Genomic DNA, 23,037 nt, shown 5'->3' on the forward strand with positions numbered 1-23,037 from the left:
GTTTAATGTGACCGGGACTTTTTTATAACTCTACCTAGTGGGTTTTAGGGCTGGGGTTTGACAGCACAGACTTGGTGAAAACACCAGAGACTAAACATTATGGAAAGATAAGGTGACCTGAATCTTGCTAACACCATTGGCTGCTTCCATACGTGGGTCTTTAATAAGCATTCTGATTTCAAGTTGGTTTCTGCCCCACTACCAGGTGTTTTATATTTTTTTCACTGTATGTTTGTAAGTAGACTTTAATATATAATGCCATTTCCCCCCTTTTCCCTCTCCTCCTATTTTCCCTATTTAAGGAACATTTTGGAGCTGATTGAGTTCTTTGAAGATGACACAAGGTTTTACTTGGTCTTTGAGAAATTGCAAGGAGGTACTTACCGTTGAGTATGTGTGTGGACTTCTGATTAAGACCCAGGGTGGTGATCATCCATCATGAATCCCAGAGACTTCCAAAACGAGTCAAGCTAATAAAAAGGATGAAGGACTTAAAAACTGCCCTTGATTTGGGAGAAGGGAGGCCGGAGGGAAGGATGATAATTAGCATTTTGCAGAGCTTAGAATGTCACCTGTGTGGGTATTTTATAAATGCCTTTTCATTATAATAGGAGTCATATATAGATACATTTAGTCATCGATTTATCAATCCCGTTTTGACATGTTCACTGTTTAACTACATTAATTATGGGGTGGAAGCTCTCAAATACATTGCAAAGTCTAGAAAGGCTAAAACAGAGGAGAGGAGGGTCCTATTGTTTGGGACACAGACCCAGGATAGAGGGGAAGCCTGAGAATGTGCCATCCTTCAGATGGAAAGATGCCATCACCCACACACATAATCACTGGGGTATATACTGAAGTTGCTTTTCTGACATAATGAGGTGGGGTAGAGAAACCCTTTCCCTTCCCATCGCTCCCCCAATCTTAGGACACACTTGCAGGGATGTCTGGAGCTGCATGGAGGGCCACATGGAGGGGCTTGGTGGTTGAGAGAGCGTGCTTTAGAAACCAACACAGCTAAAGCTTATGTCTAGCTCCATCACTTACTAGCCATGTGATCTTGGGCAAGTCACTTAACCTTTTCTAAACAATATTCCCTTCTATAAAATAGAGATATTGATAGCACCTACCTCACTGGGTTTCTATGAAGATTAAATGAGATAATTCATGTGAAATGCTTAGGACGGTGTCTGGTAGGCACTAAGGGCCCAATAAATGTTGGCTGCTAATATTATTAAAACAATTTGGTATGCTGGGGGATGTCTTAGAAGTATGTAGAGTAGACCAGGTACAGTGGCTCATGCCTATAATCCCAGCACTTTGGGATGCCAAGGTGGGCAGATCACTTGAGATCAGGAGTTCAAGACCAGCCTGGCCAACGTGGTGAAACCCGGCTCTACTAAAAATACAAAAATTAGCTGGGCATGCTGGCACACGCCTGTAATCCCAGCTACTCAGGAGGCAGAGGTTGCAGTGAGCCGAGATCACGCCACTGCACTCCAGCCTGGGCAACAGAGCGAGACTCTGTCTCAAAAAAAAAAAAAAAAGTATGTAGAGCATTATTCTCTGCTTTTCCTTTTAACAGATTTGGAAACGAGGCTCACTACAGCAGAGCAAGCTAGGACCTAGTCATGAGCCGGTTTTCTGGGAATGTTCCCTAGCACATTGGGACCCGTTGTTTAATCTGGCAAGCGAACAATCTTTGACAGTTCTTCCCCTTCTCTCGTGCCCTCCCCATCCCCCCCAAAAAACAGTAGACATGTGCCATTTTTAGGACACAGAGATAATACCTTCAGCCCAGAAATACTGGCTTCTAGTAGTAAACGTAGACCACATGAAGCCAAGCCACATGTTCCTGCCTATGTCTGCCCCTGCACCACCCAACAACACATGACTGACTGTTAATTACATGTTTGAAATGCTACATGCAGATGGGATCCTCTGTCGCCATATCAGTAAACTTAATGTAGCTTATTGAGGCCAGACCCAGTGTGGTTGGCTCAAGAGAGTCCATCCCTGCAGCAGTCAGATCACAAGTCCTGCTGGGGGATGGCTGCACAGACTCGGAGGCCTGACTGCCCTGGGCCTAAGTAAGTCCCGGCATCACCCCTTACTGGTGCGTAATCTTGGGCAAGTTGCTCGACCATTTTTCTTTTTGGCTTCAGGATCTCCCTCTGTAAAACGAGGATAAGTATACTACCCATTTTGTCCAATTGGGATGAGAATAAGACAGTTTATTTCAAGAGTATTCCATAGCACATGGCACTAGTAACTACTCAGTAAATGTTAGCCATTGCCAACAAAACAATAATGAATGGGAAAGCTCAGGAGGAAACCCCATTTTTCCCCCTTTTCCCAGGCCTTTACATGTCTGGCAAGGGTGTGGCATTTCCATTTGAAAGTTTGTGCTCTTGTTTGGATCAGAGATCAGATGCAGGGGAGAAAATGTTGCTACAGAAAGGCCCCCTCAGCTCCAAGTGCCTTCAGTTTTATTCCTTTTGATTGCAGAAGCCAAATCAGCCTCAGCGTCGTTAAGTATTTTTTGGCCCTATTTATAGTTGTTCTCTCTCGCTTCTGAGGTCCTCATAGACAGGTACAGAAGAGAGCAGTCCAGTTTTGTTTAACAGACATACAAGCTGGTACCTCCTCCGTGCCAGGCCCCACACTTGTTGCTGGACAGGTAGTGATGAGTCAGCAATGAATCCCTATGTCCCCACCCCAAGTTTTCCAAACTTGGGAAAATTTGGCCTCTAAGAAGTTATACGGCCAGGCGCAGTGGCTCACACCTGTAATCCCAACAGTTTGGGAGGCCGAGGCAGGCGGATCACTTGGTCGGGAGTTCAAGACCAGCCTGACCAACATGGTGAAACCCCATCTCTACTAAAAAAATAAATTAAATAATTAGCTGGACATGGTGGTGCCTGCCTGTAATCCCAGCTACTCAGGAGGCTGAGACAGGAGAATCGCTTGAACCTGGGAGGCGGAGGTTGCAGTGAGCCAAGATCGTGCCACTACTCTCCAGCCTGGGTAACAGAGTGAGACTTTGCTAAAAAAAAAAAAAAACATACTTACTAGAGCCCAAAAAGGCATTCTTCTGTGTCCCCTCTGTTCCCCAGGTTCCATCTTAGCCCACATCCAGAAGCAAAAGCACTTCAATGAGCGAGAAGCCAGCCGAGTGGTGCGGGACGTTGCTGCTGCCCTTGACTTCCTGCATACCAAAGGTGAACCCAGCCTTTGCCTTGGTGGGTGGGTTGGGCTGGCCAGCCTCTGGGTACCAAAGGAGGTGGTAGGCCAGGCAGAGGGCTGGTGCAGGAGATGGTGTGGCTGGAAGGCAGCTTGAGGTGTGAACATGCTCACGCATGGGAGTTGGGGGAGAAACAGTCCAGGATGGCTCCTAGGCTTATGCTGCGGATGGTGGGTGGGTGGGTGGTGGAGCTGTTGAGCAGCACAGGGATACAGGAGAAAGAGCAGGGAGGAGAAAGAATAAATTTCACATTGAACAGGGTATGTGTGACTGTGTATGGATGATGTTTCTTTTCTTAGATTCTTATCGTGTGAGGAATATAAAGCTCATACACAATACAACCTTCTTAGTGTGAATATCTTGATGTTATTCCTTCTAGTCTTAAAATACACCACCTCTGTCTCTTTTCAAAATTGGCATGATAGGATATATGTAGTTTAATATATCTTGTTCACAGTAAATGAAAAATGTATTTTTCTTTTTCCTTTTTTTCTTTTTTAGACAAAGTCTCTCTCTGTCACCTAGGCTGGAGTGCTGTGGCGCCATCAGGGCTCACTGCAGCCCCAACCTCCCTGGGCTCCAGTGATCCTCCCACCTCAGCCTCCCAAGTAGCTGGGACTACAGGTGTGTGCCACCACCTGGAAATTTTTGTATTTTTTTGTAGAGATGGGGTCTCCCTCTGTTGCCCAGGCTGGTCTCAAACTCCTGGGCTCAAGCGATCCTCCTGCCTCAGCCTCCCAAAGTGCTGGGATTACAGGTGTGAGTCACTGTGCCCAGCTTATACTTTTCTATTAACATGTAGATTTGAGGTATCTGTTGAAGAGCACATTGGTAACTCACAGGTTACTAGTATTTGATTTACACTTCAGGTTACAGTCCCTTTCCTATGACTGATTATTCAGGAACTTTTGTAGTGAATTAAATCTTTCCACAAATTGTTTTTACATTTCCATAAATCTATTTGACTATTACATACTTTTTTTTTAATTTGCCTAACAGCAGTACCCTGGAAAAAATGAATTCTGGTTTCACCTTTCTTCTAGCTATGTGTTCTCTCAGTAATAATGCCTACCTTATGGTGAGAATTTGAGATAACATCATCGACTGTAGTTAACACTATATAGCACTTGGTGTGTGCTAGGCACTATTCTAAGCCTTTTATAGATGAAAAATGTGTATCTTGTGTTTGTATTGTATATGTGCAGCATAGATGGAGCATAGTTCCTGGTATGTCGTAGTTCTTCAATAAATACGATTTCCTCCATCCTCACCTCCCACCAGGAAGAAAGCATTTTTATTCCTAATATTAATTCCCCTAAAGCATTCTGCCTGGTGGGGGTGGGGGTGGGAGTGAAATGAATAACTTGTGACTTAGGTCTGCCCCCTCTACTGTTGCAGATGTTGGCCAGCCACATTGGTTGTGGGTGCCCGGGACCAGTGGTAGGCATGCCACTCACACATCCCACCTGGTGCCCACAATTCGGTGCAGACCAGTGTGGCGTGTGTCCAGGAGGTTCAGGTTCATTGACCCCACCTCCCTCCTCCAGTGGCTGAAAGAGGTCTGCATACTGACAGTGCCCATGTTGGGGCCCTGACTTGCACCTAGGATGAAAACTAGAAGGGGGTGTCTGTACCTTCCACAGCATGATGAATAGCATCAGCTCTGTTTCTGAAAGCTGGGATGCATAGAGGTAACACCTGCCTGACAAAGATTTACAACTGCTCCCCAAGCTGCCTCTGTAGATTGCAAAACTGGGTCACGCTTTTTACAAGATCCACACCTTGGAGGGGGTGGTAAAGGAAGGTTTTATTATTTATTTATTTATTTACAAGAACGCACTGAAGGGAACAGAGGCCGATGGTGTCTTAGGAGTTCTGAGGCGCTTGTTAACATGTAGCTGGCCAGCTGCCCATGTGACTAGAAGTTGGAGGGGATGAAAAACGATTTCCAGCTGAACTTGGCTGTTTGCTAAATAACTTCACACGGGGAAGATGAATTGGGCAAGAATGGGTCAGCCCTGAAACAAGTTCCATACTTTTAAATACTGGACACACTGCAGCTCAACCTCTGGGAAATGAACCGGAGCAGCTCGATGGCTGCTGTGCTCACACGGCAGCCCCATTATTACAGCCTGGCTCTTTGAGTTCTCAGGCTAAGGGACGACTGGGCCATGGGCGCCTATTTGGAGAGTAAGGCTCCATGTGCGGCTCATGATCCTTCTGTGGGAGCACTTGCTGTAATGGAAAATATCTTTCACTTTTAGTGCGGCGAGCTGCAAAGCAGTGCTACTCAATTTGTGCAGCCTGGACTGAGTTGCTCTGGGTTCTCGTTCAATTAGGTGACTGATGAAGTTACTGAGCTTGCTGGAGCTCAGGTTTTTCTTCTTTAGTGAAGTGCCTCCCGTGGCCTGGGCCGGGCTTTTGCCTTCTAGTCGGGAATTGGAGGACTGCTGAAAAAGTTGATCACCGAGGGAGTTTTAGTGAAGCAGATTTTGCTTTTCCCATCACCCCGAGAATCTGCTGCCGCTTTCCAGTACTTCCAAGCTGTAGCTCTGACTCTTGCTCAGCCTTCCAGCCCTGTCTCTGTGCTGCATGTGCTGTGGAAGGAAAGAGGAAAGGGAGGTTTCTGCATCCTCCACCAAAACACCATGGCCCTGAGTTAGTTCTTTGTCCCTTTCTTTGGTTAGAAGAGAGCTCTCCCTGAGGTGCCTTCTTGGCCAGGTCAGTAGGTTAACCCCTCATGGGCTAAGCTGCTATCTCCAGTCTCCTTCAGGAGGCCTGGCCAAAGTGCAGGGGTTTTCTCTTAAAACCAGCAACCCTCGGTGGGCCTGGCGAGGTGGCTCACACCTGTAATCCCCATGCTTAGGGAGGCCAAGGGAGGAGGATTGCTTAAGGCCAGGATTTCTAGAACAGCCTGGGCTATAGCGAGACCCCATCTCTATTTTTAAAAAACAAAAATAACAGCATCCTGGTGCCAAAGCAGTCTTTGCTGTGCTGCTGGCAGGGCTGCCTTGGACGTGCAAAGCAGGTGAGAAGGGAATCGGTCACTTTGAGAGATTTGGTAACTAACACTTGCTCCTCTCAACATTCAGAGAGTCGCACTGAAGGGATTTTTTTTTTTTTAATCGGCCACACAAGAAGAAATGAGGTAGAGCAGTTAAGCCCCCTGAGATGCTCTTAAACAAGGCACTAATTATTTCTGCATTGCTGTTCCAAGCATTGCCGTTTGCAGAGCTCTCTGCTCTGCTCTGCATTAGGCCTTCTTCTTGGTGGTCACTGTGGTACTGAGGGGTAGGCTGACTGGGATTCATTTAGCCCTTCTTATCCCTGCCAGACTTCTAAAGCTTCCTCTTCAAAAGAACCCGCAGAATCAACTGTGCTTTTGGTTTGTGTCTCTGGTTACGTTCTGCCTCCTGCAGCTCGTTGATTTTTTAATGTACCATAATTGGGAATTAATCTGCGAACAACAGCATTTGGAAAAAATTAATTGTGTATGGAATGTTTGATAATTATGTGCGTATGTTAACCATTTTCTTGCTCTTTGTCATGTCAGGCATTGCTCATCGTGATCTGAAACCAGAAAATATATTGTGTGAATCTCCAGAAAAGGTACTTTGGGCCTGATTTGGAATGTTATAGTTTATACTTACCGAGGAAGCCACCCTTGCTTTCAGGATGGATTGTTAGCAGTTCTGTTGGCTTCAGACACCAACTTGAACTGATCGTCTTGGACACGTGAGAATGTTACACTTACTGTGTGATGTTTCTGCCCATCCTCGTCCTTTCTTCACTCTTGATCATCAGTGTGATTGATGTAAGCCTGAGAGTTTGGAAAATATAAGAGACCTGCACAAAATTAATATTTTCTAGTCCAATGCACCTACCTTTATATCAGTTGATGGAAGTCATGAAGACCTTTTTTTTTTTTTTTTTTTTTGGAGACGGGGTCTCACTTTGTCACCCAGGCTGGAATGCAGTGGCATGATCACAGCTCACTGCAGCCTCGACTTCCCAGGCTCAAGTGGTCCTCCTGCCTCAGCCCCCCAAGTAGCTGAGACAACAGGCATGTGCCACCACCCCTGGCTAATTTTTGTATTTTTAGTAGAGACAGGGGTTTCACCATGTTGGCCAGGCTGGTCTCAAACTCCTGAGCTCAAGCAATCCACCTGCCTCGGCTTTCCAAAGTACTGGGATTACAAACGTGAGCCACCACGCCCAGCCAAACAACTTAATCTTATATGAAGCAGATCTCTTTAAGTAAACGGAAGTGTATGAATTTGACAAATTCTGTGTTTATTAGGAGAGATTTAGGCCCTGGTGGTGTTGGGGCCCATGTTCACAGCTCTGCGTGTATATACATGTGTGTATTCAAGAGCATATATATTGTGGTCTGGATGAAGCCATGGCTCGTAAATAAGGGGTGGCCTTGAATGAATGAGCCAGCCTGCTGCTCCCAACTGTTTTATGGGGAATAATAATGGATTCACTCAAATAAGATCTTGTGACTTCCTGTCACTGGCTCTGTCGTAGACCTTTATAATTTATCATTATTATGATGATTACTACTAATAATTACAGTGAACACTTCTTAAGTGCTTACATTGTGCCAGGCACTTATATTTATTTAGTGTTTACAAAATATCATGAGGTAGATACTATTATTACCTTCATTTTATGGACGAGGAAACTGAAACTCAAGTTAGGAAACATGTATAGCCAGTGAGCCATGATCGCACCACTGCACTGCAGCCTGGGCAGCAGAGACTCTGTCTCAAAACAAGAATGTGAGGAAAGGCAAGGCAAAAGGGGGGAAGGAGAAAGAGAGGAATAATTGGGGCCAGGCAGTGGCTCACGCCTGTAATCCCAACACTTTGGGAGGCTGAGGTTGGAGGATCCCTTGAGGCCAGGAGCTTAAGAAAAGCCTGGGCAACAAAGTGAGACCCCATCTCCATAAAAAATTTAAAATTAGCTGGTCACAGTGGTTGCATGCCTGTAGTCCCAGCTACTCAGGAGGCTGAGGTAGGAGAATTGCTTGAGCCTGGAGTTTGAGGCCAGCCTGGGTGATATAGTGAGGCCCCTGTCTCTTAAGAAAAAGAGAGGTTAAGTTTCAAAGGACATTGTCTATTAAGAAAGTGAAAAGACAATCTACAGAATGTGAGAAAATATTTGCAGATCATATATCTGGTCAAGGTTTAATATCCAAAATATATAAAGGATTCCTAAAACTCTACAACAAAAAGACAAACCAATTTAAAAATGGACACGGGACTTGAACAGACATTTCTCCAAATAAGGTACACAAATGTCCAACAAGTACATGAAAAGATGCTCAACATCCTTAGTCATTAGGGAAATGCAAGTCAAAACCACAATGAGATACCATCACATACTACTAGGTAGGCTGTAATTTAAAAAATGGAAAATAGTAAGTGTTGTTGAGGTTATGGAGAAATCGTAACCCTCATACACTGCTGGTGAGATTATATAATGGTACAGCTTCTGTGGAAAAGTTTGGCGGTTCCTCAAAGGCTAAACACAGAATTACCATATGACCCAGCAATTCCACTCCTAGGTATTACCCAGAACAATTGAAAACAGATACTTGTATACAAGTATTCATTACAGCATTGTTCACAACAGCCAAAAAGGTAGAGACAACTCAAGTGGTCATCAGCAGCTGAACAGATAAACAAAATGTGGTACATACATTCAATGGAATACTAGTCAGCCATAAAATGGAATGAGGTTTTGATACATGCTGCAACATGCATGGACCTTGAAAACATTATGCTAAGTGAAATAAGCCAAACATAAAAGGACAAATATTGTGTAAATCTACTTATATGAAATATCTGGAATGGGCAAATTAATAAAGACAGAAAGTCTTTATTAATTAATAAAGTCAGATTGGAAGTTACCCAGGGCTAGGGGAAGAAAGAATGGGAGTTATCGCTTAATGCATATAGAGTTTCTGTTTGGAATGATGGAAAAGTTTTAGAAACAGATCATGGTGATGGTTGCACAACCGTGTGAATGTACTTAATTAATGCCACTAAACTGTCTACTTAAAAATGGCTAAAATCTCATATTTTATGCTTTATATTTTACCACTAATGAGAAAGAGGCTAAATGAAAAAGAAAAGAAGAAAAAATAGAGAAAAGGGGAGGGAGGAAGGAAGGAGAGAAAGAAGTCGAGGGACTTGCCCAGGCTTCCCGGCGAGGACATGGGTCTCAGAGAACCAGCATTTAGTTCGCTCGCTGTGCTGCTTACACGCCGTGTAGGCCATTCTCATCCATTCTCATGTGTGCACCCAAACTGCCCTCCTGGTTGGCTCCAGAGATGAGGCACCTATCTGTGGTCTCAGGCACAGCATCCAGTTCTGGTGGACTTGGTTACTGTGTTGATGCCACCTACGGTGACCAACCATCCCAGTTTTCCCAGGCTTGAGGGGTTTCCTGGAATGCAGGACTTTCCGTGTTTAAACTGATCAAGTCCCAAGCAAGCCACCCAAGACAAGTTGGTCACCCTAAGCCACCTGAGGCGGTCAGAGGTTTTACTGCAAGCTCCTTTGCACTCCACTGAATGGGCTGCAAAAAGTCTGTCTCTCAGGAGTACATAGTAACTTCCCTAGCTGCTGTGCTGCAACCTGTACCATCATTTACCAGCAAGAGTTCCATACTTTCTTTAGTCTGAGTTCACAATAATCTGACACCAAATAGTCCACTCATTTTTCCCTTAGTTGGGAAATAAGAGAGCACAGGGAATAAGACACTTGGGAAGAAATCCTCAGGGGACTTCTTGTTAACCTCCAGAGAGCAAACATGACCTGATAAAACCAGCTGCGGTGTGACAGCCATGGAGCCATGCACCCATACAGCCATGCCTGGCTCCTCTTGCCCTGTAGTTTCTTGTATCTGTGACCCTGGCTTCTGTTTTCCTTTTCAGGTGTCTCCAGTGAAAATCTGTGACTTTGACTTGGGCAGTGGGGTGAAACTGAACAACTCCTGTACTCCCATAACCACACCAGAGCTGACCACCCCAGTACGTATGCTTCCTCTGGGCTCCTAAGTATTTGGAGTGTTTCCCTGATCCAGAGCTGGGAGGTCCAGAACAGAGGGTTAAGGATGGAAAACCAAGTGGACCTATCTTCCTGCTGCCTGAGTGGTCATTTTGCTTGCCAGGCTCTGTGTTCGTGGCTCTCAAGCCTCCCCTGACCGCTTAGTTGCTAATGAAACTGACACTTGGACTGTTAGTTTGGGGTGGGTCCTCTCTGCTGATGAAGAGATAAATTATATCTATAAGCACAGGCTGGCCATTTGCAGTGGCTCATGCCTGTAATCCTAGCACTTTAGGAGGCTGAGGCAGGTGGATCACCTGAGGTCAGGAGTTTGAGACCAGCCTGACCAACATGGAGAAACCCCATTCTACTGAAAATACAACATTAGCCAGGCGTGGTGGCACGCACCTGTAATCCCAGCTACTTGGGAGGCTGAGGCAGGAGAATCACTTGAACCCGAGGGGCGGAGGTTGCGGTGAGCTGAGATCGCACCATTGCACTCCAGCCTGGGCAACAAGAGCGGAACTCTGTCTCAAAAAAGAAAAAACACAGGCTGAGCCCTGACTCCTGACCCAGGTGAAAATGGAACCTACTCCCAGGCCAGCCCTTTTGCATATGAGCATTTGGGTAGTTCTGTAAGTCCTGTTCCCACTGCTGATGCAGCCCCCTTGTGATGGGGGATGGAGAGCTGTCCTCCCTGACTGGACAGGATAGTCTCTCTGTGGTGGGAACTGTGAGGTCTCAGGCTATGTGCACATGGGATCGCTTGGCCAAGTTAGCCTGTTTGCTTCTGATTTTACATTTCATGACCAGATGGTGCTGCTTGGAGCTACTTCTTCCTAAGACATCTCTTGTATAACTGATATAGTATAATTATGATTCTTTTGAGATTTGTATGCTTCACAAGTAAATTTTCCTAATAACCCTTTTTTTTTTTTTTTTTTTTGAGACAGAGTCTTGCTCTGTTGCCCAGGCTGGAGTGCAGTGGCTCACTGCAAGCTCCGCCTCCTGGGTTCACGCCATCCTCCTGCCTCAGCCTCCCGAGTAGCTGCCCGCCACCATGCCTGGCTAATTTTTTGTATTTTTAGTAGAGACGGGGTTTCACCATGTTAGCCAGGATGGTCTCGATCTCCTGACCTTGTGATCTACCCGCCCGGCATCCCAAAGTGCTAGGATTACAGGGGTGAGCCACTGCGCCTGGCCCCTAATAACCCTTTTAAGACGTGCCCTTTAATATGCCTGTGTTGTATCTTATTCTAAACAACATTATCAGGAATGTTTCTTTATTAGCTTCTAACACACTGGGCTACCTTGTTTTCAAAGTCATTAACTCTAATTGACAATAACAAAGAAAATATCCTTTCTTGAGAACACTTACCTTCTTTCAGTCAAATTAGTTTTGCAGGGTATGTGGAGGGGGGAGGTGGCTGTTTCTTGGTGAGCCTGAAATAATGAGGAGTGAAGCAAAAAAGAATGTGTTTTATTCCTATCAGCCATTTTCTGCACAAGGGTGAGAGAAAGGAATATTGGATTCTGGTCCTAGGTCTGCCATTGATGTGCTCAAACAAATCCCTGTCCCATTCTTGGCCTTGCCTTTGCCATCTGTAAGTGGGAGGGGTGGGAAGGTTGGATTTGTTCTAAGAGCTTTCTAGCTCTGATGGTCTCTTAATTGTTACACTTCCTGCTCTGAGCTAGCAGGGGAGCTTGACAGGATTCACTTTAAGAAATCTTGCTGTGTGGAACTGGATCTCCCTCCCAGAGCCATATTCTTGGTGCATTTAAGTACCTGTACATGAAATATCTGTTTATAGGAAGCCGAGGCAGGGGGAGATTCCTGGAACTTCTTGGCCAAGGGTCTTTGCCTACTGGAGGAGGAACTGGAAGGATAAGGTGACCTGAACTGCTCCTCTGGATGATGGAGAATGATGGAGCTCGGTCTGCAGGTGCCTTGGTGGCATCAGGCAGCTCACTGGCTAGCCTTCCTGATGACTTCCTGCTCTGTATCCCATCCTTCCAGCCTCCTGCTCCAGTCCCATCACAGTCTGCTCTCTGCCATCCCCTCTGCTGTAACTAAGCCTCTCTGTTCTCTGCCATCTCCCCCTCCCCCAACCCTGGTCCCCACAGTGTGGCTCTGCAGAATACATGGCCCCTGAGGTAGTGGAGGTCTTCACAGACCAGGCCACGTTCTACGACAAGCGCTGTGACCTGTGGAGCCTAGGCGTGGTCCTCTACATCATGCTGAGCGGCTACCCGCCCTTCGTGGGTCACTGCGGGGCCGACTGTGGCTGGGACCGGGGCGAGGTCTGCAGGGTGTGCCAGGTGAGTGCAGCCCCAGGGAGCACTGCATAGACCCTGCTAGGGGTCAGTGTGGTTGGGGGATGCCAAGCAGTACTGGGCTGGGAGAGCGTTCCTGATCGGGATGGGGCTCATAGTGCCCTCTCCCCCTCCTGTCACGGTGGCCACAAGGTAAAATAGAGATAATCAGACACTCTGCCCAGCTGGGAGTTAAGGGCAGGATTGTTAGAGAAGATCATGCCTGAAGCCTTTTTTTTTTTTTGAGATGGAGTCTTGCTCTGTCACCCAGGCTGGAGTGCAATGTTACGATCTCAACTCACTGCAACCTCTGCCTCCTGGGTTCAAGCAATTCTCCTGCCTCAGCCTCCCGAGTAGCTGGGACTACAGGCGCCGGCCACCACGTCTGGCTGATTTTTTATATTTTCAGTAGAAACAGGGTTTCATCGTGTTAGCCAGGATGGTCTCAATCTCCTGACCTTGTGATCCTCCCGCCTCGGCCTCCCAAAATGCTGGGATTACAAGCGTGAGCCACCGTGCCCAGCCCTGAACTGACTCTTAAAAGGTGCATCCTGCCCTGGGGAAGAGGGACAAGAATCACAAGTAGAAGGAACAGCACAGGCATAGATGTGGGCACATGAAATAGCTGGAATGTCTAGGAAGGAAGAGTGGAGTAGTAGGTTGGTGGTAGTGGGAGATAAGGCCTGAGAGGTTCACAGAGAGTCCTCTAGGAAGAGCCAAGGAATTTGGGCTTTGTTCTATGGGCGATCTCCACTCATCACTCATCCAGCCCACCAAGGGCATAGCCATCCTGGCCTGCCAAGGGCATTCTGTATAGTTTGATCATCTAGGGGACAGTGCGGGGTGAGTCTGGGAAGAGGCCCCAGTCTGTGGCATCCCCAAGCCATGAGCTGCAGCTACAGCTGAGATCAATTAAAACCGGTTGATCAAAAACAATGACAGGCACATCTTGCCCATCCCTGGCAGTGTGGCCTCAGGAGGAATCTTTTGTACCTAGAACAAGCTGTTTGAAAGCATCCAGGAAGGCAAGTATGAGTTTCCTGACAAGGACTGGGCACACATCTCCAGTGAGGCCAAAGACCTCATCTCCAAGCTCCTGGTGCGAGATGCGAAGCAGAGACTTAGCGCCGCCCAAGTTCTGCAGCACCCATGGGTGCAGGGGGTGAGTGACTCCAGGGAGGATTGTTTTCCACCACTCCAGGCCTGTGGCATGGCCACAGGAAGCTGTCATGCCAGCGAGTGCTGAGCACCAGCCTTGTGGCTGGTACAGCTGAAGAGGACAGCGTCTATCCCTGTGTGTGTAGAGTGAATCGACTCCTGTTACCCCAGACTGAGCCCCTTATAGGCCGTAGACTTGGCTCTAACCTTGGCCGCAGACTAAGCCCCAACAGAGTCCTCTGGGGATTTGGTACATGCACCCAGCCCTGCAAGCATCCTATTGTCATTTGAAGTCTGTAGCATCCTCCCTTATATAGAAGCATCATTAGCTGAGAGCACCCAGAAGCGAGCAAGGCCTTGCTGCGCTGATTGTTGTGTGGCCGAGTTGGGGCACATAGGTTCTCCTCATGGTCTGGGAGTCTGGGTACAGCTGGCCTGAAAGGCAAATGATGGTATTTTTCCCCTAAGCTTAGAATTCATGTCTTCACTAGGAAACATTTTTTAAAATCCTCCTTGGCTACTCACAATACCTGACCTCTGCCCTCCAAGGGGTCTGCCAGATGCTCCCATGACTTACTGGTCTCCTTGGTGTGCCAGGCCCTGGCCAGCCTCAGTGACCCTACCAGTGGAAGGAGGCAAGCATTGCCATCCTCTGTTATAGATGGGGACCCAGTTTGAGTGTCTAACTGGCTCATTCCCAGACCCATAAGTGAGCACCTACCACATGCCAGAGGGACAAGTGAGACCCAATCCCTGTCTCTGTGCTCTAGTGGAGAGAAGTAGACAAGGGGATAAGTTACAGCATGATAAAGGCTTCTAAAAAATGCTAGGGGCACAAAGGGAGCAGGACCCCACTCCCCACCCCGGGCCTGAGACTGAGGCAGGAAGGTGGCAGGGAAGGGGAAATGTGCGTCACAGGGGAAGTGACCCTTGAGCTGGGTCCTGGGGGATGATTAGGACTTTGCCAGGCAAAGGGAAAGAGGGGTTCTCCATGCAGAAGCAGCTATGTTGGGGGCTGCGGCTGCAGATTGTACCTTTGGTGCTCTCTGCTTGGAAGGCCTGACCCTGCAAGCAAGCATAACCAAGTCCCTGTGCTGCACCAGCAGCCTATAGTAACCTACCCACTGCTGGCTTGGGTGGGGCAGTTCTTGAAAGGAGGGAGCAGTGCTTTACCTACACATCTGTCCTTCCCATTCTAGGAAGCTCCAGAAAAGGGACTCCCCACGCCGCAAGTCCTCCAGAGGTAAATGCTCTGACCACCCCCACGCCCTGCTCTTCCTCAAGCTCTCAGCCACCATGGGGGTGGGGGCCGGGGGAGCCCATCTCTAGGCTCAGGTAGCTTTCTCCAAAGGGGCTCCCTGCCCATTTCCCCTCCTCACTCTCTTTTCCTCTACTCTGGATCTATCTCCCACCCCTCCCTTCCTTCACCTAGATTGGTTCCTCTGCCCTCCAGCACCTTAAGGCCCCTCCTAGCACTGTTGGCAGGAAAAAAAAAACCTGTTTTGCCTATTGAACTGTAACTTACAGCCCAAAGACAGACCTTACCCGTGGGTTATTCACATGAGGCTTCCCTCTGCCCTTGTATTTAATGAAAGCAGCAGGAGTGAGGGGCATGCACAGTACTAGACGGATGGTGATAATAGTGGCCACCAGGATTAACTCCTTACCGTGGCCAGGCATGGTGGCAGGTGCCTGTAACGCCAGCTACTTGGGAGGCTGAGGCAGGAGAATCGCTTGAATCCAGGAGGCAGAGGTTGCAGTGAGCCGCGATCGCGCCACTGCACTCCACCCTGGGCAACAGAGCAAGCATCTGTCTCGAAAAAAATAATAAGTCCTTACCACATGTCAGACGTGCTAAGGGCTGGATATAATTTTATCCATAATCTTCACGATGAATTTAAGAGAGGTGTTCTAGATGAGGGAGGTGAGAAGTGGCGATCAAGTTAACTTGCTTAAGGCCACACAGCAGCCCTGGGCTGTTTGACTCTGGAGCCCTTTTACAGCTGGACTGCCCTGTTCCCAAAGAGCCAGGGCTAAGCAGTGTGGGAAACCTTTTTGGCACTAGCCTCATGGCCAGCTTTTAGGAGCAATACAAGGAAGTCATACACCTCTATAATCTCAATTTGTGTGACCCAGTTGCTATTGCCCAATTTGGGTTCCTACCTGACTCTCTAGAGCAGCCTCCAGATGCCTTTAGATGCCAAACCTCAGATCCGCCTTAGAAGATTTATTCTGCAAACTCAAAGTGCCTGTCCATGCTAGCCCTGACCTAGGTGCTGGGGACGTGGCATAAGCGGCGCAGGCCTTGCTCTGGGAGCTTTTTCCTCACGCGGGCCGGGAGAGGGAGGGACAGGTGCGTTTAATGTGCCCAGTCTCTGCCTCTGGTAGACCTGTATGTAGAGTTGTGGGAGCTCAGAGGAGGGTGCTCTGAGAAGGGGGAGCTTGCCTCTACCATCAAGTCCAGGGATGGTACTTGGGGCTCAAATTACAATCCCTCAGTCAAGCAAGATTCCAAACCTAGGCAAGAACTACTTTGGAGAGAGCAGCCCATCCCGGCTCTGGGAAATCTGGTGGGAGCGTAGAGCCGCAGCAGTGAGTGAGAGTGTCCCGGAGCTGGCCTGGCTGACCCTAGAGTCCTGACCCTCTTTTCTGTGCTTTCCCCTGGCCCTGCAGGAACAGCAGCACAATGGACCTGACGCTCTTCGCAGCTGAGGCCATCGCCCTTAACCGCCAGCTATCTCAGCACGAAGAGAACGAACTAGCAGAGGAGCCAGAGGCACTAGCTGATGGCCTCTGCTCCATGAAGCTTTCCCCTCCTTGCAAGTCACGCCTGGCCCGGAGACGGGCCCTGGCCCAGGCAGGCCGTGGTGAAGACAGGAGCCCGCCCACAGCACTCTGAAATGCTCCAGTCACACCTTATAGGCCCTAGGCCTGGCCAGGCATTGTCCCCCTGGAAACCTGTGTGGCTAAAGTCTGCTGAGCAGGCGGCAGCCTCTGCTCTGTGGCTTCATTCAGGCTTTTTCATCTACGAAGGCCCTGAAGTTCCCATCAACCCCCCATTTCCCTAGGGTCCTGAAGGAAAAAGCTTTTTCCAAAGGGGTTGTCTTTGAAAAGGAAAGCAATCACTTCTCACTTTGCATAATTGCCTGCAGCAGGAACATCTCTTCGCTGGGCTCCACCTGCTCACCCGCCTGCAGATCTGGGATCCGGCCTGCTCTCACCGCTGTAGCTGTGGCGGCTGGGGCTGCAGCCTGCAGGGAGAAGCAAGAAGCATCAGTTGACAGAGGCTGCCGGCACGTGCTTCTTCCCTCTCTGCTCTGTCACCCTCCTCTGGAGGTCCTTCCACCTTCCTCTGTCCTCCGGATGTCCTCTTTGCCCGTCTTCTCCCTTGGCTAAGTAAAGCCATCCCCTCAATTCAGGAAGGGCAAGGAGCCTTCCTCATTCAGGAAATCAGATCAGTCTTCGGTCTGCAGCACGGAGAAGCACATAATCTTTCTTTGCCGTGACCGAAATGTGTCCCTCGTTTATCATCCCCTTTGTGATTGCTGCTAAAGTCGTAGTATCGTTTTTTAAAAAAAAAAAAGTTTGTTTTTTTTAACCATGCTGTTCCAGCAAAGATGATACCTTAAACTCCCACTGCAAGCCCATGAACTTCCCAGAGAGTGGAACGGCTTGCTCTTCTGGAATGTCCATGCATTTGGGTTTTAATCAGCAGTTCCCTATTATTCTGATTTTAAGCTGTTCCAGTGACAAACTTAGAGACAGCGTCAGTGTCTGCTGCTGTGTCCCCAGGTCTTGTGTGGGTGGCACAGATCTGGGCAGTTAGAGCTCTGTGCCTAAGGTGAAGCCACACTAGGGTGAAGCCTCACTTCCCTGTTTGAGTGATGCAGTGCCTGCTGCCCGAGTGCATGAAGGTACAGCCATTCAGATAAGTGGAACTATTGAGTTACATAAAGAAAATAGATTTGCATTTGTCAGGCAGACGTTTATACAACACCACGGTGCTTTTATACATTGTGCTTATTTTAATAAAACTGAAATTCTATCTGTGGCCTATTTGGTGGTCCTTTTTTTTTTACCTGCAGACCTGAGGAGGAGACCGGCCTTCTAAACTGGGGCTGAGTCCAGCCAGGTGGGGAGAAGGTATCTCTTATCGGGACCCCTGAATAAAAACCGTATTTGACCCAAAAAACAAGGTGAAGGAGAAATTGCCTTCTTTTTCTAGGTGAGGAAATGAAATTCATAACACTTTTATCAATTGCTTCTTCTGAGCCAGGACCCAGAAATGAGTAAGAAACAGCCTCTGCGTTCTAGGATCTCCCCATCAAGTGGTAGAGGTGGTGTCAGCAACCATGACACAGGAGACCAGAATGTACTTTAATAGGTGTCCTCTGTGCCCAGCAGCCCACAAGCAGGAAACAAATTTCTCCTGTCTAAAGCATTACTAAGCCTTTATCAAGGGTGTGTCATGTGCCCAGGAGTATGCAACAAAGAAAAATGGCACCTCCTATCCACAGCCCTCATGTACATCATGCAAAGGACTTTAGTGCCCATTGTCCCAGGTGATCATCAGAGCCAGACAGGAGAGGACTGGGGTGGAAAGGACCTTTATAAGTTCCCAAGGAGGTGGCAAGGGAGGTCTGAGTGGGCAGTGGACTGGGTGCTGATGACAGCTGCTTTCCCTCGGGATGGCAGAGAGGGGAGATGGGATTAGGGGCTCTTCACTTGGGACAGGTGACAGGCCAGGCTCCCAGCTGTCCTACACCATGAATGCCTCCCCGCTGATGACACATACTGTTAACAGTCTTCCCTTGACAGTAACCCTGACACCCTCACATCCCTTTTTCATCTACCCGGAGTGGGCTTGGTGAGGAAAACAGACATGCAAAATCTGATCCTTTTGGCCCACAGACTCCCAGCCCCTGGAGACCGAGGACCAGGATGTGAGTTCTATCCCTGAACTCCAGCCCAGCCTAGTGGGAGGCCCAACAGGAACGTGACTTCAAGGGGGCTTCCTGGGTCAGGCACTCTCCACCCCGGCCCACACCCTGCCCAGCTGCAACTCCCCCCCTGTGCCTTGGCTCAAGCTGTGCCCTCTCCCAGCCCACCTGGCAAGGCCCCTGTCATCCTGCATGGCTCTGCTTAAACGCCATGACCTTGGTTTTGCCAGCATCGTCACGCACTTACTAAGTAACAGGTACTTTCTAAGAAGTTTACGGGCATTAGCATTTAATTCTCAGCAGTCCTATGAGGTAGGTACTATTATTTTATCCCACTTGACATGAAAAACCAAGCAGAGAAAGGAAAAATAGCTTGCCCAGGGCTATACAGCTAGGAATGGTGGAACTGGAATTCCCTCCAGGAAGGCTTGGGACCCAGCGCTGTGCTGCCTGCATTCAAATCCTAGCTCTGCCACTTACTAGCTCTGGGGCTTGGGCCAGTTACTTAATCTTTGAGAGCTAGTTTCTTCAACTATAAATGGGGATGATAGTGCTTACTTCATGGTAGTGTTGTGAAAGTTACAAATTAATAAATGCAAAGTGTTGAGAGTAGTTCCAGGCCCACATAGTAAGTGCTCCATAAATGTTAGCTATTAGAGTTTTAGCTAATCGAGTAGTCCCCGTTGATCCACAGTTTCGCTTAATTCCATAATTTCAGTTACCTGTGGTCAAAATAGGTGAGTACAACACAATAGGATATTTTGAGAGAGCCCACATCCACATAACTTTTATTACAATATATTGTTACAATTGTTCTATTTTGTTAATCTCTTACTATACCTAATTTATAAATTAAACTTTATCACAGGTATGTATGTATAGGAAAAATCATAGTATATATAGAGTTTGGTACTGTCCACAGTTTGAGACATCCACCAAGGGCCTCAGAACATGTCCCTGAGGGATAATGGGGGACTCCTGTATTTACTGTTGTCTACCAGGGCAGAATTACACAACTCATGGTCCCAGTGCTGGAGACGAGCCCTCCCTGGTCCTTGGCTCTGGGAGCACTCTACAGAAGCACTGTGTGCTGTGGAGATAGGTCTGGGCCTCTTAAGATGAGCCAGGCCTCTGTCCCTCTGTGGGATCCTCCTGCGGACAGGCTGCTCCACCCCTCTGGGGTGCAGTCCCTGGCCCAGAGGGGCAGCTGTGGCACAACAGGAAGAGCCTGAAGTTGGGACCGGAGCCCTGGGTTCCAGTACCGCCTCTGCCACTATTCACTGGTGACCTTGGAAGTCCTGGCTCTGCTGGACAGAGGCAGATCCAGCGGACACACTGAGGAGGCTCTGAGACCTCAGAGCCCCTTCCAGGCATGGGATCTGCGATAATGGAAGGCAGCTCCCCAGCTCCAGAGCTTATGCATGGGTGGGGCCTAGAAGGAGAGAGCTGGTCCCAGCCAGCTGAAGCATCTCAAACCTCAGGTCTCTCTTCTCAAACCTAGTGATCAGGCCTTGGCCCCAGCCCTGATTCAGCTAGATGCAGAGGACTCCTGAGAGCCTCTGGGCACAGGGACCATCCAGTTTTTGTCCCTCTGTGTGTCTACCTGCCTGGGTTCTGGGGGCCCCTCCTCCCTCCTGGCCAACTGCCCCCCCCACACCCAGCTCCATGAATAGTGGTGCCTTGGTCCCATGCCAGCACTCCAGCCGCTTCAGGTCTGGAAGGGGCTGAGGCGCAAGGTCCCCCAGAGGCTGGCACTCTTGTTGCCATGGTAGCAGTTGCCTTGGAAGCCGCTTCCCTGACTCCAGCTTCCAAACGGTCCAAGAAAGCTACCCGTCCCCCAGGGGACTGGTGAATTAATCACTCTCTTTTCCAGGGTTCTCACCCCTCAAGGAAAATAAACAGAACCAAACCAAACTGGGGCCTTTTCGCCCACTGTTCCTCCCCACCCCCACACCACACTTGGACTTGGTGCACTGAGAAGGAGCGAGCATGGGCAGACGCTCTACAGCCCTTGCCTCAGCAGGAGACAGAAGAGACTGGGTGGTGGAATTCAGCAACGTGCCCGTGGCCTTGTCACGCCTGAGAACTGTGGCCTCCAAGAGCACCCAGGTTCAGCGGGGAGGCTCCGATGCTTGGGAGGGGTGGAGGGTTGGTAGGGTGATGGAGCCCTGGTGCCTTGGGCCTCCGTCTCAGCATGGCTCACAGAGAGGTTCCTGAACTCATTTACCTATTGCTCTGAGCACATCACTCAAGGACACACATACATTTTCTTTTTCAGAGATGATATAGCCCAAACTGAGGAAATAATTGGCAGGCCTCCCTCTCTACATCACAACTGTTTTGGGAACCTTTAATGATGCATTCCTGGTCCTAAGGGAAAGAGGCAGGCCTTGACTGATTTTCATTGTTTTTTTTGTTTGAGACAGGATTTCACACCCATCGCCCAGGCTGGCGTGCAGTGGTGTGATCTCGGCTCACTGCAACCTCTTCCTCAAGCGATCCTCCCACCTCAGCCTCCCAAATAGCTGGGACTACAAGCACACACCACTGTGCCTGGATAATTTTTTTGTAGAGACAGGGTTTCACCATGTTTCCCAGGCTGGTCTTGAACTCCTGGCCTCAAGCAATTCTCCCGCCTCAGCCTCCCAAAGTGCTGGGATTGTAATCCCACAGTGCGTGGTCCCTTGACTAATTTTTTAACACAATGTCTCCCTCTGAAGGTGGGGCTGCCAGTTCCTCCCACCTCAACTAAGACAGTGTTTAAATTCAGAGGCAGATAGGCCAGAGTACTTCCCAGAGGGGCAGGATCCACGAGGACTCTAGGGCAATTCCTCTGTCTCCCCATGTCTTGGATTCCCCACCTGTATAAAGAGCTGGGATGGCCCTGGTTCTGTGATCTTGGAACTGAAAAAGGCTTAACGTGCCTCTCCTTTGAGATCACAGTGTTTTCTGAGATCTGAAGCAGTGCACAGGTGCCTCTGCCACCCTCATCTCCATCACCAGACAAGGCAGTGGGCTCAGGGTGGCAGAATGGCTGGCCCGAGCCCCATAGTGCGAGGTGGAAAACATGGCCCCAAGAGCTTCTGTCTTGCTGAGGGTGTGAGAGAGTCGCCCTCAGCCTTAGACTTTGAGAGGAGCAAGGAACACGTTTCATGGACAATTATTTTGGCGGCTCCTTCTAAAACTAAGTCAGTGGGGGATCAATTATGTGTGACAGAGACATGGGCTATGATTTGATGCCTAATTAGAGGAATAATCAGATCTCATCCAGGCAGGAGGCACAGCGGATGCTGGCAGCAGCACCGTGGCTGGGGAGTGCCCAGCTCCAGGGGCTTTCCCTCTGTGGGGAACAGGAACACAGTCCAGGGCCCATCTGTGTGCTGCAGTCACTCCTCTCTACAGACTCATCGTGAGCCGAAGCTCCATTCAGGTGACCCTGGGCCTTCTCAGGCCCCCTTCTCCACATACAAGGAATACCTCTTCTTAGAGACAGAGGTTCCCTTGTGCCCACAGCCCTCCTCTTTGACAACTGGAGGTGGTTGTGCAGTCCAAGCCCTCTCCCTGAACTCTGTCCTCGTGTCCAGAAGCCTAGCTCAGGTCCTTCCCAGCCACAGCATTCTTGGGAGCTCACTCCTGGAACCTGCCCTCAAGGGGCTCTCAGTCTACAGAAGAGATAGAACAAGAACAGGGCAGCCATGGAGGCAGGTGGAGGAACAAGAAGTTGAGCCTGGAAATGAGACTGCAGATGTGGTGCAGAGAGGGGGCATCCAAAGAGAGGCCAGGGAGGCTGGTGACAGGACTCTGAGCAGGATTATGGGACCCCAGGAATTGTGCCCAGGTGCAGGGCCAGGCCAGGGCCATATTCTGGGACTGGGGAGGCCCTGATCCATAAAGGGCCAAATAATGCAATGAATGATGAAGGCTGGAACTGGGGGCCAGGGCAGGGCTCAGGGCTAGGCTGGGTTGGTGACCGCTGCCCAGCCTTGGGGTGGGGCATCCTGCAAGTAACTCAGACAGGCTGGGTGCAGGTGCTCATTTCAGCGGATGGGAAGGCACCAACCATGACCTAGCCTCCCACTCCCGGCACCCAGCCCCTACACCAAGTCCTCTTCCCTACCCTACCCCTTAGGTGTTTTCCTCCTGCCCACACCAGCGCCACCACTGCTCTTCCCTGTCACTCCCAGTCGGGATCCCCAAGGTGGCTAGAAGGGTTCACTCTCCATTCCACTGGCCACTAAAAGGGGGGTGGGTACCAAGCCCACCTGAGGACAAGGGAGTCCCCTGAGATCAAGCCTCAAACCAGGACACCCTCAGCCCTACC

The 23,037-nt window shown here is 49.1% G+C and overlaps 1 protein-coding gene across 12 annotated transcripts in view; it reads left to right on the forward strand.

Annotated features, from left to right (window-relative positions):
• MKNK1 (MAPK interacting serine/threonine kinase 1) overlaps nucleotides 1–17,821 on the forward strand; it is a 46,189-nt gene extending 28,368 nt beyond the window's left edge. For 11 of the 12 annotated variants that reach the window (XM_054489188.2, XM_054489237.2, XM_054489183.2 and 8 more), the window contains 8 exons: nucleotides 303–376; nucleotides 3,120–3,224; nucleotides 6,801–6,856; nucleotides 10,194–10,289; nucleotides 12,430–12,624; nucleotides 13,616–13,780; nucleotides 14,976–15,019; nucleotides 16,450–17,821. In XM_054489188.2, coding sequence (XP_054345163.1) covers nucleotides 303–376; nucleotides 3,120–3,224; nucleotides 6,801–6,856; nucleotides 10,194–10,289; nucleotides 12,430–12,624; nucleotides 13,616–13,780; nucleotides 14,976–15,019; nucleotides 16,450–16,675 — 961 coding nt within the window. In that variant the 3' untranslated portion in view covers nucleotides 16,676–17,821. Of the gene's footprint in view, nucleotides 1–302; nucleotides 377–3,119; nucleotides 3,225–6,800; nucleotides 6,857–10,193; nucleotides 10,290–12,429; nucleotides 12,625–13,584; nucleotides 13,781–14,975; nucleotides 15,020–16,449 lie in introns of those variants that run through there. The other variant, XM_063665042.1, reaches the window with a different exon arrangement.
• Nucleotides 17,822–23,037: the final 5,216 nt, after the last annotated feature.

The sequence above is a fragment of the Pongo pygmaeus genome, chromosome 1 (genome assembly GCF_028885625.2).
Source record: "Pongo pygmaeus isolate AG05252 chromosome 1, NHGRI_mPonPyg2-v2.0_pri, whole genome shotgun sequence".
Lineage (NCBI taxonomy): Eukaryota > Metazoa > Chordata > Mammalia > Primates > Hominidae > Pongo > Pongo pygmaeus.